This window comes from Uranotaenia lowii, chromosome 3 (assembly GCF_029784155.1).
Source record: "Uranotaenia lowii strain MFRU-FL chromosome 3, ASM2978415v1, whole genome shotgun sequence".
NCBI classification, from domain to species: domain Eukaryota; kingdom Metazoa; phylum Arthropoda; class Insecta; order Diptera; family Culicidae; genus Uranotaenia; species Uranotaenia lowii.
Window position 1 is genome coordinate 19,656,212 of NC_073693.1, and position 14,637 is coordinate 19,670,848.

Sequence of the window (14,637 nt, forward strand, 5' to 3'; positions counted from 1 at the left end):
ATTTTTTTCCAAATCTTTTCAATCTAGAAATTTACAGTAATATTACAGTTGCAATAAAAACACATTTATTATACTTATATCTTTTTAAAATTTCTGGTTTTTTGTCATTTTTTTTTCATTTGTATCAATTTTTTATTTTTTAAATTTCGTTTTTGTTATTATGTATTAAATGAAATTTTGGATCATATTTTTTTTTATTTTTTCGCATTTCTATTTTTTTTTTGAATTTGGTACATCTACTTCAATTTTTAATCCTTAACGAATGTGTTTGAACAGAAAGTGGGCTGGCTTTCTATAAATTTGATATTTTTTTAGCATAATCTTTCTATTTTGCATCTTGTATATAATTATTTTGAAATTTTTAATATTCAAAATGATATTATAACTTTGAGTTTGGTCTAATTGACCTTAGCACGTCATTAAAACCATCTCTCGGAAACCCACTGGGTTCGAAGTTTGACAGATAACACCAAAACGTTCACACGAACGCCCATCATCATTTTCATATGCAAAGAAGAGAGCGATTGAGAGAGATTTTAAATTTCTGCGTGAGAAGATTGCTGCAGAAAAAATAATAAAAATAAAATTAACGGTAGCTCACTCGCTGATGGTTTGAAAACAGGCAGGGGACAGGGAACAAGAATAAGAAGTGTACTGTACAAGTCCGCACAACACGGTCACAATTCGCGGAGAGTCCAACTATGATGATGGCGAGTTGAGTGCCTATCGGCCTATACTAATCTCACTCCACTCGCACTCGCTGAACGGAACGACTAAAGTTTGGCTCTTCCATTCGCAGTCTGAAGCCTTGGCGTGTCGGACGTCTGTGACCGTTTTCTGGTGTCGACCAGTTCTCGCGGTGTTCTTTTTTTCCTGAGTGTGGCTTTCTGGTTAGTTTTCAGCAGTGCCATTGATATATGTACCTTCATCAGGGGATTGGGAGAAAAAAAGTGTTCGGTACCGCCCAGTTTCGAGATCGGCCACTTCGGTTTCCGTTTCAGAGTGTTGTGTGCTACTACTAGTGATCGATGCTTCCGGGGTTCTTGTGGTGGGTCACTTCAGTGCTGGTTCCGAATGTGTAGTCATTTGAACGGGGTCCGATAATATGCGATGACTAAAATTAGACCCCTAGTGATTCGAGGAAGAAAATCGCGAAAAATCAATAATTTCTTTGCTTTTTTCCTGTGCTGATGATGGGCTGTACATTTGCACAATATCTACACATATAAATAAACCATACACATTGACGTTGGCCCAAAGAGAAGGCAAAAGAGTACGCAGAGCAGCTTCTTGATCGTGTGAATTGTTGTTTTTATTGTTGCTGTTTAAAGGCATTTTTGGTGGGGCCGTGGGAAGTTTTTAAAAGAGAAATCGTGAGTGAGAGAGAGTGAGTGTAACGACAAGCAAAGCGAGAGAGATACCGGAAGGGTTGCCATCGGTTTCGATGTGTCATCGTCGTGTTCGTCGATAGCGTAAAGTGACGGACTGTCAAATATACCGTTAGCTTTGGTAGTATGGTTGATTTCCATTCACATTCCCGCAGCGAAGGGAGCGGCTCTCTGGTGATGTTGCTGAAATACACACCAACAACAACATTATTCGTCGAATACTCAATGCGCGTTCCGATGCACAGTGGTGTAAAGATAAAAACACGGTAATTAGTGTGTTGGGTGGTGTTTTTCGTTCGCTGAGTGTGGAGTTCTTGTTCGTCGTTTTAAAATGAATCATCGAAATCTACGAGGTCGTGCACTTTTTTAATAAGACATTTTTCTAACACATTACTGACTAACCGTTTAAGCAATCTAAACACTAAAACCACTCTAGAGCTGAGCATACATTCTTGAACTTTTCTTGATTTCGATTTTGGGTTCAAATATGTTCAAAGTTTAGAATTCAATTTCAGAATTATAGTTTAGAACTTGGAAATTTTTGAGCGGCTTTATCGGCGAGTGTTAAAGATTTGAAATGATAGACGGATAGACCATAGAAGAAAGTTGCTAAGGTGTTGAAAAAAGCGAGGAGCATTTTTTGAATAGAAGCTTGACCACATACTGAAATTTTTGTCCCTCATAAAACTAAGAATTAGAATTCATATTCACATTCCTTTTACAATATGTGACATGAAATTGATTCTATTTTGAAATATTTGATTTATATCAATAAGATTAAAATTAAGAAAAAACCTACTTTTAAAAAAATATATAAATATTATATATTATATAATATATATCTCTCATACATATGCAAATTTCTCGCGCCTCACTTATGATTCAGTAATAAAGTATATCCACGCGTTTCCACGATCATTTGATTTTAGTAAGCGTTGTACTAAAACAAAACTATGCATTCAAGGATTCTATTTCAACTGTTTTTAATTCAATTGATTCCAACTACAGTTTTTGGTCATATAATGAAGACATACGACCGGAGATAAGGGCATAACGAGCACCCGGGGCGAACTGGGCACCCCTCTTTTCGAAGGAAATACGTATTTTCTCAAGTAAATTTTCACGAGGAACAGTTTTGTAGTTCCTATAGTATTAATTTTTCAGCAAAAAAGAAATCTTCTTATCATCTTTACAGAAATATTTGAAAAACAAACTAGATTCGCAACTGACAAAAATATTCTAATTTTTGAGCACCGGAAAATAAGCTCTTATGATCGTTAAATAGTCTTGATCTATAATGTACGCACTGCAACATGATGTATATATTTTTCCTATATTTTCATCATCATTAAGTTTTCGATTTTTCAGTATAATCACTTTTAAAAGGAGTTTTTACTTTAACTTGTTGACCCGGGCACGACGAGGTCTACTGAGTTATAGAGCTACAGCTTGATAAGTTTATATTTGACGATTTAGCATATCGGTAAGGTGTTGGAGAGGTGATCTGAGAACTCTAGTTCGATTTCTGGTCTTGGCGATTTTTTTTTACCATTCATGATCGATTATTTTGATCCTTGCATTATACATCTAGTAACATCATCCGCCAAACAAAGCACCAAAAAATAATGTATGCATGTGTGTGAATTGTTTGTATTCCACAGACATACATTATTCTGTTATTGCTTTGTTTGATGGATCTACGACTCATCGTTTAGTGCAAAATGCATCGATTATGAAGGGTAAATGACAAAAAAATAGCGTCGACCAGGAATCGAACTCGAGTCATCTGATTATCTCTCCGAAACCTTACCAATAGGCTAAATCGTCAGATGAAATAAGTCAAGCTGTAGCTCTATAATTCAGTTATATTCGCTGCTAGATTCAACGGCAGGAAATGCTAATCGTGTCCCGATTAATGGTGCTTATACTTCCCCATAGGGGGGTTCTCATTATGCACTTACAGTGACTGATTTTCAGCTTTCGCCAAAAAAAAAAAACATTTGAAATTTACATTTACTTTTTCAAGTTCCAGCCAGTTTCGAAATACGCTTTTTTAGTGTATGAACAAGAAAAAATGATGCAACTCACATATTATAGCTTTTCTCTGGGTATTCTTAAAGTTTCCATTATATATGCCCTTATCCTTCTTAAAGTTTCCATTATGCCCTTATCTCCCCTACCCCAAAAAAAAATTCAATGTTATACAAAAGAATTTTTTTTTCAAAATATTTTTTTTTATTTTAAGCGTTTTAATTGTTTTTGATCGTAAGATAAAAATTTAAAAAAATGACAACAACTGCTTAAAATAAGAAATGAGTTTCTTGATTTATATTACCTTGGCAAAAACATTCCATGATATTATTGAAAGCTCTCGCAAGTAAAGCCCGCCATTTTTAAATACTTTTCAATTGATTCAGATTTTGTTATTTTGAAATCGTTATAACTTCTTTCATGAAACAAGCTAAGTGTGTAGTACCAAAAGTAGTTGCCAAAAAAATTAAGCTTAAGAATAGAAAAAACCAATAATTAAAGGCAAACTTCATTTTAAGCTTATTTGAGTTTCCTGGATGCTTTTATATGCAAAATTTCTTCTTTCATACAAATGAACATACAAAATCACACAATTTCGTAGCGGTTTATTAAATACTTCGGTGCCTAATTTGGCATTGATTAAATTGTATACCAAAATATGTTTGGTATCTCATTTTGGTCTTTGCTTTGAATTTCCTGAAATTTGGGATACCTTAATGGTGCCTGCTCTCAGACTAAATTCTACATTTACATTAAGCTGTGTTTTTTTGTAAATTTTTATTTGAAACGGCCTATACCTTTAATGCTTTCCAATATAAAATCATCGAAGTCAGCCTGGGTTTTCTTATCTACGAAAATAAATGAAACCGTAATGATATCTTATTCAACTGTCGCAGTGAAATCAGCACATAATCGTGCTGTTATTTTACTATTGATATGTCAAAGTCTGCTCGGCTGTCTATTTCTGACAGCCAATTTGAATTTTTTTTCCGAGGCTAACGATGGTCTTCAGAGGCAAAGCCTTCTTTTTTTAATGGTGGTTTAAAAGCTTGTGGACAGTCAAACCAAAAAAAAAAAAAAATCTTTCGAAACAATGATATGTAATTATACAAATCAGACATACGATACAAGCATCTCAATAAACATTAAATTGAGAGTTTTATTAAGAATTTTATATATTTACATAGTAGGGTGATCTTAAAATAGGGTTTTGTTACGGAAAAGATACAACGGCTCACCGGCAGGACTTGAACCCGCAATTTCCGCTTCAGTACTGCGGCGCGTTAGCCAATTACACCACGGTGAACGTGACGAAATAGGCTGCACTATGCGTACATGTCGAGTTCCGTCGGTTGGAACTCGGAACCAGTAGTTCAATAATCCATCCGTACCTTCAGGTGTTGTGCGCCCAATCCTAGGTGCACTCGAGTACCGTGTCAGCACGACTCCTTTCGATGATCCGCCGAATAATTACACAACCAACATGTTTGCAATTGGAAGCAATCAGAAATCCGCGTCGAAACTTAACACTGTTGAGCCGAAAGTTCGGTACTTCCGACCAAGATCTCACTCTGACAGCTTTGTGAACCGGAGTGTATATCGCGCCGACCTTCCCGATCCCGAAACGTGCCCACACGAGACAGGGCTATCAGTCTGGAGATGCTGCTTCCCTCCGACGTCTTGTCGGCCGGACAACCCAGTTTTTCTCCTCCGGAATCCTTTTCCAGAATGAACTCAATTAGCCGTGCGCCACACTAAGAAAGCTCTTGAGAAGATTATTATTTACTCCCGATGTCTTATCGCTCAGACGAACCAGGACGAATTTAGTTGACAGTGTACCAACTCTAGAGGAGGCTGGGTCACTCGGCCGAAAGCCTTTCGGCCGATGGGCGCTAGGCCGAATGGTTATCCAGCCGAACTGTTAGGCCGAAAGGATGTTTGGCCGTATGGTCATTAGGCAGGATGACAGTTAGTCCGAATATTCGTAAGGCCGAGTGGACGATGGTCGAATCTGGCCTTGCATCCATTCGGCCTGATGACTATTCGGCCTAACGACCATTCGGCCTGATGACCATTCCGAATGTCCGGGCCCCACTCCAGAGGGCTCTGAATCCGGAGATGGTTCTTCCTTCCGATTCCTTATCGGCCGGTTGATGTAAAATCGGAGAATGAATTGGTCCACAGACATTCCTGATCTGAAATCGCAACAATCAAAGATGGCTCTCAGTTTCCACACGAGGCGACCAATGCAGAAAGCTCCTTCTGGAGCCAACCGCGGTTCAGTCATAATGTTTGGTCTGGCAACAAGAAATACAGCACCGGAATCGAGCCGTACAGAAAACCCTAGGAAAAACTCCATTAGTTCCATGCAATTCGCCAATTTGTTGCGTATTCAACCTACATCTGGAAGGGTTCTCTTTTTTGAGGTCGAGTGATGCCTTCGTCTTCTTCGTTAGATTAATTATAATTTTTCGAAATCTCCCAGACATTTCTGAAACATAGTTGGCATCACAGCCAGAGACTTAAAAGCCGTTGTTTGCCAAGAATTTTCTTGTCGGCTTGTTTTTTTTTGCATACACGGTCAATATTATTCCATCGTTGTCGCTACACGCTTACTCGCGTTTCTCTGCTTTTGAGTGCTTAAGCCCTTTTTTACTCGAATTTGATCAACACGTTACACTTTTTCACCTTATTTATAGGAATTTGACCTATAAGGGTCATTCTTTCTCGAAACCGAATAATATCGAAATATGAAAATAATTGTACCTCCCCGTTTTACTGTCTAAAAAGTTTGCGAAATCTGTAAACCAACCCATCGAGCTTGCTGGCTGTGCCAAATACACGTGACTCATTGTTTTCTCGCGCTGACCACACGAGTTCCCCTTCAGAAGGAGGCCGAACGAAAAGTTTGAACCCGCTCAACGCGTTGCTCGACCTTGGGCCCACTGTGCATCTCCGGAATAATCGAGTTTGTCGTTGGTTGGGCTCCCGTTTTGTGGTGCTGCTCTCGTCTTCGTAGAATTGTCGAATGCGTTTTTGCTTCTGTTGCTACTACCTACTACTGATGGATGATGATGATGATGATGGGTGGTGATGTGTGTTGGGTGGCTTCAGCAGTTTTAGCTTCAACAGACAGAGAAGAGTGATGTTTGTGAATGGAAGTTAACTGTACGCAAGTCCATTGTGTCCATTCGCGTCGTATTACACGGACACGACACGGCACAGTACGGCTGCCGATGATGGAATGGGGGCTCCAGAGAGTGAGCGATACCCGATACTCTTGGTTTGGTTAGCTAGCTAGGTTAGTAAAGGAACTCAAGAGCATCATCTCCGTCACTCGGACTCTTCCGAAAGTCGTCTATACAACACTGCTGCATAACGACGTCGCGTGAAGATATCGATTTTCAGTACAACACTCCTCTACTCACAGTCCAATGAAGATCGGCCCCGAAACTGTGTGGTGAAAGATTTGCGAGCAGTTGAATTTTCGCGAAAATTGTGACAATAGGGTGTCGGGAGTTGGCTGACCTATCCGGAAATCGGTAGTGAATCGTTTGGGGGAATTGCTAGGGTTATTATTCGGCACGGAAGTGGCTCCGATCGGGCATACCGGAAGCATCTGGAAGGGTCTTGGCGTTTGGGATTGATTTTTTTCTTCTTCCCTTTTGACAGATATGAAAAAGTGGAAGCTCTAGTATAGAGGAGGACGACGTCGCTAAACGGACGGTGTGCAGACGATTCCAGAGGCAGCTGCCTGTCCAAGTGGACTGAAGATTCCGGTTCCGGTGTACAGTGATCGTTTCCGTAGATGGCAGAAATCTAGGTGTGTGAATGGATCGTTGGATTTTGGCGAAGACGAAGCTGGAAAAAGTGTCCGGTGGTTCCTGAAAGGCAGCAGTGAAGTAGTCACCTGCCGTCGTGCAAGAAGATTCCGCTGGCAGAGCGCGAACAAGAAGAAAAGCCTCGGCTCCCTCCAAAAGTGGCACTGCAGCGAAGAAGGCGTCGTTCCCAGTGCTTTTCGGTGAATGTTTGTGAGTGTGTATACTTAATTCTGCCGTCGTCGACGCCGCCACCGACAAGTCAAGAAAAGAAAAAAAAAAGTTGAAACCTTCGCTCTTCTGAGGCTAGAGCTTAGCGCTGCTGCTGCTGCTGCTCGCAAAGGCCTTTTTGTCTGACACCCGCGCGCCAGTCGCATAATTGATTGTCCCCATCTTTGCCATCTCGCGTGATACCCAACAAACCAAGGTATAATATAGAGATAGAAAAAAAACCACCATTGAGAGGTGAGAAGATTGCCGTTCTATGTCTGGTAGTGCAACTCATCAACCAACAAAGTAAGAAAAAAATCAGTGTGTATAAACCGTAGCGATAAGAGCGTAGTGTTGTGTGTGATCGACATCGACACGGCGGCATCCCCATAATAATTCTGCAATAAAAGCCGGAGTAGTGGTGTCCCTCGGGAGACGACTCAACCAGGACCTCCAAGATGACGAAGGATAGATTAGCAGCCTTGCAGGCGGTACGTATCTCCAGCACACAAAAAAAACAACGCCCATTTGGCGATAGATATTGATTGTATTGTAACCAACCTCCCAAACGAAAGCTGGCCTGAAAAATGACCCCGATCCCGATCGGTGGTTGGGTGCCATTTTTCAGCCAGTGTTTATTTTTAGTTTTGATTTTGTTTGAATTGTTTTTATTTTTCTCGGTTTGGTTTGGTTTGATTTTTCAGTGTACCCCCCCTTTGCTCCTCTTTTGGATAAATGATTCCCGAAACTGTCGTGTTGTTGTGTTTTGTTGTTTTTGATGTGTCCCCCCAGCCGTTCCCCCAGTTTTGCTGTGTCAACCTCGGCGTGGGTAATCAAATGTCAAACCTGTCTGTGTTACCCTCTAGTGGAAATTAATAGTGTAAAGAGTCAACTTGAATGAAAATAGGAAGTTTAAAACATCAAAAGTTTCACTTAGTGTTATGTTTAAGAAAAAAAAAACAGGCTTATGAAAACCAATTGAAAATGAAATTTTTTGAGGAATTATATTCTGAAAAATCGCAAATTATTATATTCCCATTAGAAGAATTGTAAACTGAAGTTAAATTAAAAAATAAGGAAAGTAACAGGGGAAAATAAAGGTGTTTCCTTAAGAGTATGTTCCATCCTTGTATAGCTCAGTTGGCATTTCTTAAAAATTATTACGATGAGTATATATTTTATGAAGAGATTTATCACCGTTATTCATGCTTGTTACTTAATTTATCGGCCTTATCGGTAAAAAGTGATGTCCTTTTTAGTAAGAACATCATAAGATTATGAAATTTTATAGACGGAACAAAGTTAGAAGAAATGAAAGATGATGAAAATGAGGGAGTAGAATTTATTATAATCAAAAGCCGAATAAACATTTAGTATGTGCTGATAATGCTTCTAATAAATGCTACCCGCTCATTTTCACCATTTTTCATTTCTTCTAACTTTTTAACCGTCTATGAAATTTCATAATCTTGAGATGTTCTTGCTAAAAGGGACATCACTTTTCACTGCGAAGGCTTATGAATTAAGTAACGATGAGCATATAATATTTATCGCTATGTCAGATTCAATTAAAAATTTTAGTCTTTAAGTACAGTTTTAGTTGGTTATTTTGAATTTCAAATTCTATACTTCACCGAATTTATAAGTATTTCATACTGATCAAAAGATGATTTAACCCTGGAGGATAATTTTTCCTTTAACATCTGTTTTGAACTTAATAATGCAAAAGGTATTTTTTGGTGCAATTCGTATCTAGAAATAATAAAACTTGTTCAGAAGGTGAAAACGGGGAAAAGTGAAACTAGAAAAAATTATCGATATCCTTTTGGTCTTTTCCAACAGACATATCTAGTTATGAAATCTAGATCTAGTCTTGATTTTTTACTACATTTCCGACTTTTCAATCTTTATTTGATTTCTTGTCCCTGATAAACATTCAATAAAGGATTAAACGTATGACTTGGGAAACTGGATTAAAGGACTAGGAGTCGATAATCGAGTATTCAATAATATCTGAATCCACTTTCACAAATCTTATTAAATATTCATGACACCATATTTCTAAATTTTCTCTTAGTTCAAAATTCTAAATTCTTTCGTAAGATCACTGAAATCCTAATATCAGAAATTTGGTCGATTAAGCCTAATTTGTAGATTCGAATTCAACTTAGGGTTCGAAATTATCCCCTCTTTCTAAATTTTTAAATCGGGTCAAAACATTTCATTTCGAGATCGTTAACTAATTATTAACTACGAGCTACCAGTAAGGTTGTCGAAATCACAGAAAAATCTATATTTTCCTAGCATTTTGAGCAATTTTTCATCACTGAATCTGTGTCGCAGAACTCAGAATTTTGAAAAAAGTAACAGATTTCACAGATTTTTTAAATTTAAATTAAAAAAAAAAATTTTTTTTTTCATTACTTTTCATCGAAATCAAAACTATATCCATCGCAGAAAATAATCACAGATTTTTTTTTGTGAAATCACAGAAAGTCAGAATGTTTGTACCAGTTCTTTGTTCCGAATTCCAATTTTTTAATAGATTTATCTGTTTCGGAATATGGTGCGATGGCAAATCTTCATTGTATTCTCCCTGTAACCTAAATTTTCAATAATTTCTGAATCTGAAATTTTGCGTCAATTCCAAAAAATTGCCTTCGGATCTTCAAATTTCAAGTATGTACCTAAATCATAGAAAATCGAATTTTTCTAATTTCAGTCTAAAACCGTAGTACAAGATCTATCTTATTTTAATTTTCAAACATTTACAAAAATTTTCAAAAATTTACAAAAAATTTCAAAAATTTACAAAAATTTTCAAAAATTTACAAATAATTCCAGAAATTTACAAAAAAATATAAAATTTTACAAAAATTTGCAATAATTCACAAAAATTTACAAAAAATCACAAAAATTCACAAAAATTTGAAAAAAATTAAAAAATTTACAAAATTTCACAAAAATTTACAAAAATTTGCAAAACTTTACAAAAATTACAAAAGTTTACAAAAAAATTCAAATATTTAAAAAATTCATAAAAAATTTACAAAAACTTACACAAATTTACTAAGATTTACATAAATTTACAAAAACTCAAATTTTCCTGTGATTTCTGCAACCTTGCATATGATCCCTGAGTATTCAATTAAAACTCTGATATTTTAAGGATGCGTTATTCAGTATTTGTAAACCTAAATTACAATATCCTAACCTCAAATTTGAACTTCCTAATTCAATTTGTTCGGAACTCTAAAGTTATTAGTTGAATTTATTTGAGCTTAAATACAATTCACAGTTTGGAATTCTGATTGCAGAAATCCGAACCCGAACATCAGACATGCGTATGCAAAATTCGAAATTTGTATCCAGAATTCGATCTTTAGAAATTAGGATTATTCAGAATACAGGATCCAAGATCCTTATTCAGATGTCAAGAAACAAATCCCGAGTTTCGATTCGTAATTTTAATTATTTTGCTTCTCTTATACCCAAAATATTGAATATCCCAGAAAATGCAATGGTAAAAACATTACAGTAAAATATAACATTTAGCTCTAGCAGAATTCTGCAGAAGGTTCTGAGAAAATTAATCCTGTAGCGTTTGAGCCTCAAATTTCGTGTTTGAGGATTTGAAGTCTTTGTTCATTTGCTTCGCAATCTATGCTCTTATTCAGAATTCAATGTCAAATGTCAAACGAAAATTCTCAATCCCAATGCTTGGATGTTCCGCAATATGTGAGTTTATGTTCATCGAAACATTGGAACCTAAATTATAATTTTAGCATTCCGTCCAAACAAAATTTCAGAAAAAAAAACAACAGTTCATGAGTTTTCAAGTCGACAATGAAGAATTTCCGAGGCGATTGTGCAAAATTATTTTAACCATGTCTTTTTGCATCGTAAATATCTCAAACACACGTTAATTAAAAAATCTGAAAAAATAGGCAAGATAGTCCATTTCATAACACACACAACGCTGCTAAAAATTTGCATATCCGAATAAATTTATATATCACATATAGAATATGTTATTAAGGTTTCAAATATTCTAAATGGAAAGAATTTGCGACTAGTCTTTGTCAGTTTTTGTATTTTTTTCGTAATAAAACTCTTTGCATAAATTTGGTTTCATACGACGTAATGAAAGCTCACGCGAGAAATATATTTCTGTATAACACAACTCCTCATTTGGAATAGTGGGTTTTCATAAATATTTAATTTGAGTCTGAAATTCAATCATTCTTATTTGTCAAATTTTTAAAATTATGTTAATAGTAAAATTTTAAAATTTATTGCATTGTAATAAACAACTAATATACTGACAAATGTAGAGTATCAATTCATTGAATATTAACATAATGTTCTGAACTCATCCAAGGCTTTAGAAAACGTTCAAAATATCAAATCTAGGACGTCCTTTTTTGATCAAGAAAAATCCTTCCGGAGAAAGAGAAATCAAAACAGAACTTTCAATGTTAATGGGAAATCATGCTTGTTGAAAAAAAATTCCTAAAATTCACAATATAGTTTACTTAAGTAGAAAAATAACTTTGTAAAACAGCGAAGTATGAGTTTTGATATAAATTAATTAATGGATATGTTTCACACTCCTGACTAAAACCGCAATATCTCTCTTGTTTCACAAATGATTTTTACAAAATTTATAGTTTGACCAGTATGGCCTCAAAATCCAGTGCAAAGTTCAATTTAGGTGTTAGAAAATCTGAAAAAAAAATTGCAAATTGAATAATAAGTTAAAATCAACAACCTTTGAAAATTTGTCAAAATTCTTTGTTTCGTATTTTGAGAATCTAAAGGTGTGAAAATGTGTCAAATTTCGTCAACTTTCCTATACATTTTTCAAAAATTTTCTGCACTGATTAAAGCAATTTCAATTTGATTGAAAAGTACAGTGTGTTCTAAATACATTTTTTTACACGTTTTGTAATGAAATGTATTTAGAACTCAGAAGATCTAAAAAAAATCATGAAAATATATCCTTGTGTGCAAAATATAGCTTCTTACTTCAGCTTTTTGAGACACTAAGTGAAATTTATTTTGAGCATTTAGTAGCTGCCCTATAGCCTTTTTTCCGGAGCATTTTTTTGGATAATTTTATTAGACTTTGAATGACTTCAAAACGGAAAACAAGAGAGATATAGCGATTTTAAGGATGACATTCAAGATCTGATTAGGGAGTTTTTTTGTTTGAGCTTTCAAAAATTACAAAATTTAGGAATTTATTTGGAGTCCTAGATTTTTTTTATTTAAATGTACCCTAGACTGCCCCAAATTGGTATAGAAAATTTGAAACCTTTAAAATGTTATGCACTGCAGACTAAAATTGATCCTAGGCCTAGTACAAGATCTCATGAAAAATTTGGGCCAGTTCGAATCACAGCAGATGTCGCTCAACGAGCCTGAAGTTTGTATGAGATTTTAAGACATTTTGTTCGAGACGAACATGAAAAATCATTTTTTCATCAAAAACTTTTTTTTTTGGTCGATTTCTTTTACAATTTTTCTAAAAGCTCAATATCCAAATATTTAATCCGAAGACTGCATCTCGATAAGAGTTTTGATATTCCTCCCGAACAAAATCTCTCAAAATTCCGTACAAACTTCAGGCTCGTTGAGCGATCCCTAGCCGTGATCCGATCTTGCCCAAATTTGGCATGAGGTTTTGTACTAGGCCATAGGTCGGCAACCTGCGGCTCGCGAGCCTCGTGTGGCTCTTTTGATGTAAAACTGCGGCTCTTTAGTTGACTGCGCTGATACTTAATATAGAGATTTCGAAATAAAAAGTTCATTAAATAGTGCTAAAGCTGTAACTAAATCCTGTGACATGGCACACGGATTTCCATAGATCTACAAGAGAATTTTCAAATTTCATCCGCTGTTAGAACGAGCGAAAAGGATTAAATGGCAAATAACAATTATTTGAATCCTAATTTTACAATTTTTCGCTTCATACTGCTTTTCTAGCATCAGCATCAAGATTTAATTTAACATTAACCGTAAATGCAAAGAATAACTGTTTTTTTTAAACAAGAAAACTTAAATCAAAGAATTTACTTCCAAAACGAGTGTATATTTTTGAATCAATTGATACTTCGTTGGCATTTTAGATTGCCCGGTTTACCCGGGGCTTGCCTCGATTTTCAAAGAAAAAGTTGGAAGATGCCAAGTCCGGTCCGGTTGCCTGGATATCGAGAAAAAAGCTCGTTTTCTGTCCAGGATTATTCACAATTTTTACGTAATTCAACTTATTTTAGCAGAAACATTCGCAATTTTTTGAAATTTTGAGATCTAAACGCCGCGAATGTGTCTTGGTGAAAATTATTTTTCGTGTGTTTATTTATCAGCTTTTCTTTTACCTTTTTAAGGAAAATACCTAGATTTTGGCTGAATTTGCCCAGATACTACCCGGTTTTGAGTTTAAAATTTAGAAACCCAATGCCCGGATTTGCCGGCCTGGATACGTACAGAAAAATTCTTGAAGGCCTACTCAATAAATAACGGGTTAGAAAAAGTGAATAGATACACATGAAATTCAGCTACAAAATTTCAAAACTAAGAATTGAGAATTACAAATTAAAGTTTGACAGCTTTTCAAACTCGAATCAGCATTGAAAATGAATGACAATTTTAATTCTGAAAATCTAATTGAAAATTACAGGCAAAATGCTTGTTATCAATAACTTAATTGACCTTTTAATCCCGAAGCAGTTTTTTTTAACAATTAAATTGTATTTATTAAAAAAAGTAAACTTTGAGTCTTTGAACACATTTAAAATTTCAAGTGTGATGCGTGCAGCCAATATTTACCAAAAGAACCCAAATTTTGAACGAATTTTCAGTAACAGACATAATGTTATTTTCATTTTTGATTTAGATTGATTTTGTTGATCTATTTTTATGAATTTTTGTTTTGAAACTTTAAAAGTATCCTTGTACTGATTTGACTGTTAAAATGTACTGTTTTTTATTATTTGTCACGAATTTTCTAGAAAGACCACAAAATCACATTAATACAGATTTATATGAGTCAAGCAGCAGCAGCTTTAGCCGGCATTGAAAAATGATTAACAATGTATTGAATTTTATTTTTCATCCAATTGGACGCACAATACAGAAGAATCACTTATGACATATAATTAGATTTTTGAATTTTCCAGATGCATAAA

The 14,637-nt window shown here is 35.4% G+C and overlaps 1 protein-coding gene across 7 annotated transcripts in view; it reads left to right on the top strand.

Annotated features, from left to right (window-relative positions):
* Positions 1-742: 742 nt before the first annotated feature.
* Positions 743-14,637, top strand: part of LOC129751258 (syntaxin-1A) — a 154,700-nt gene continuing 140,805 nt past the window's right edge. For 5 of the 7 annotated variants that reach the window (XM_055746650.1, XM_055746647.1, XM_055746651.1 and 2 more), the window contains exons 1-2: positions 743-890; positions 7,092-7,938. In XM_055746650.1, coding sequence (XP_055602625.1) covers positions 7,906-7,938 — 33 coding nt within the window. In that variant the 5' untranslated portion in view covers positions 743-890; positions 7,092-7,905. Of the gene's footprint in view, positions 891-982; positions 1,008-6,804; positions 6,962-7,091; positions 7,939-14,637 lie in introns of those variants that run through there. The other 2 variants (XM_055746648.1, XM_055746649.1) reach the window with 2 other exon arrangements.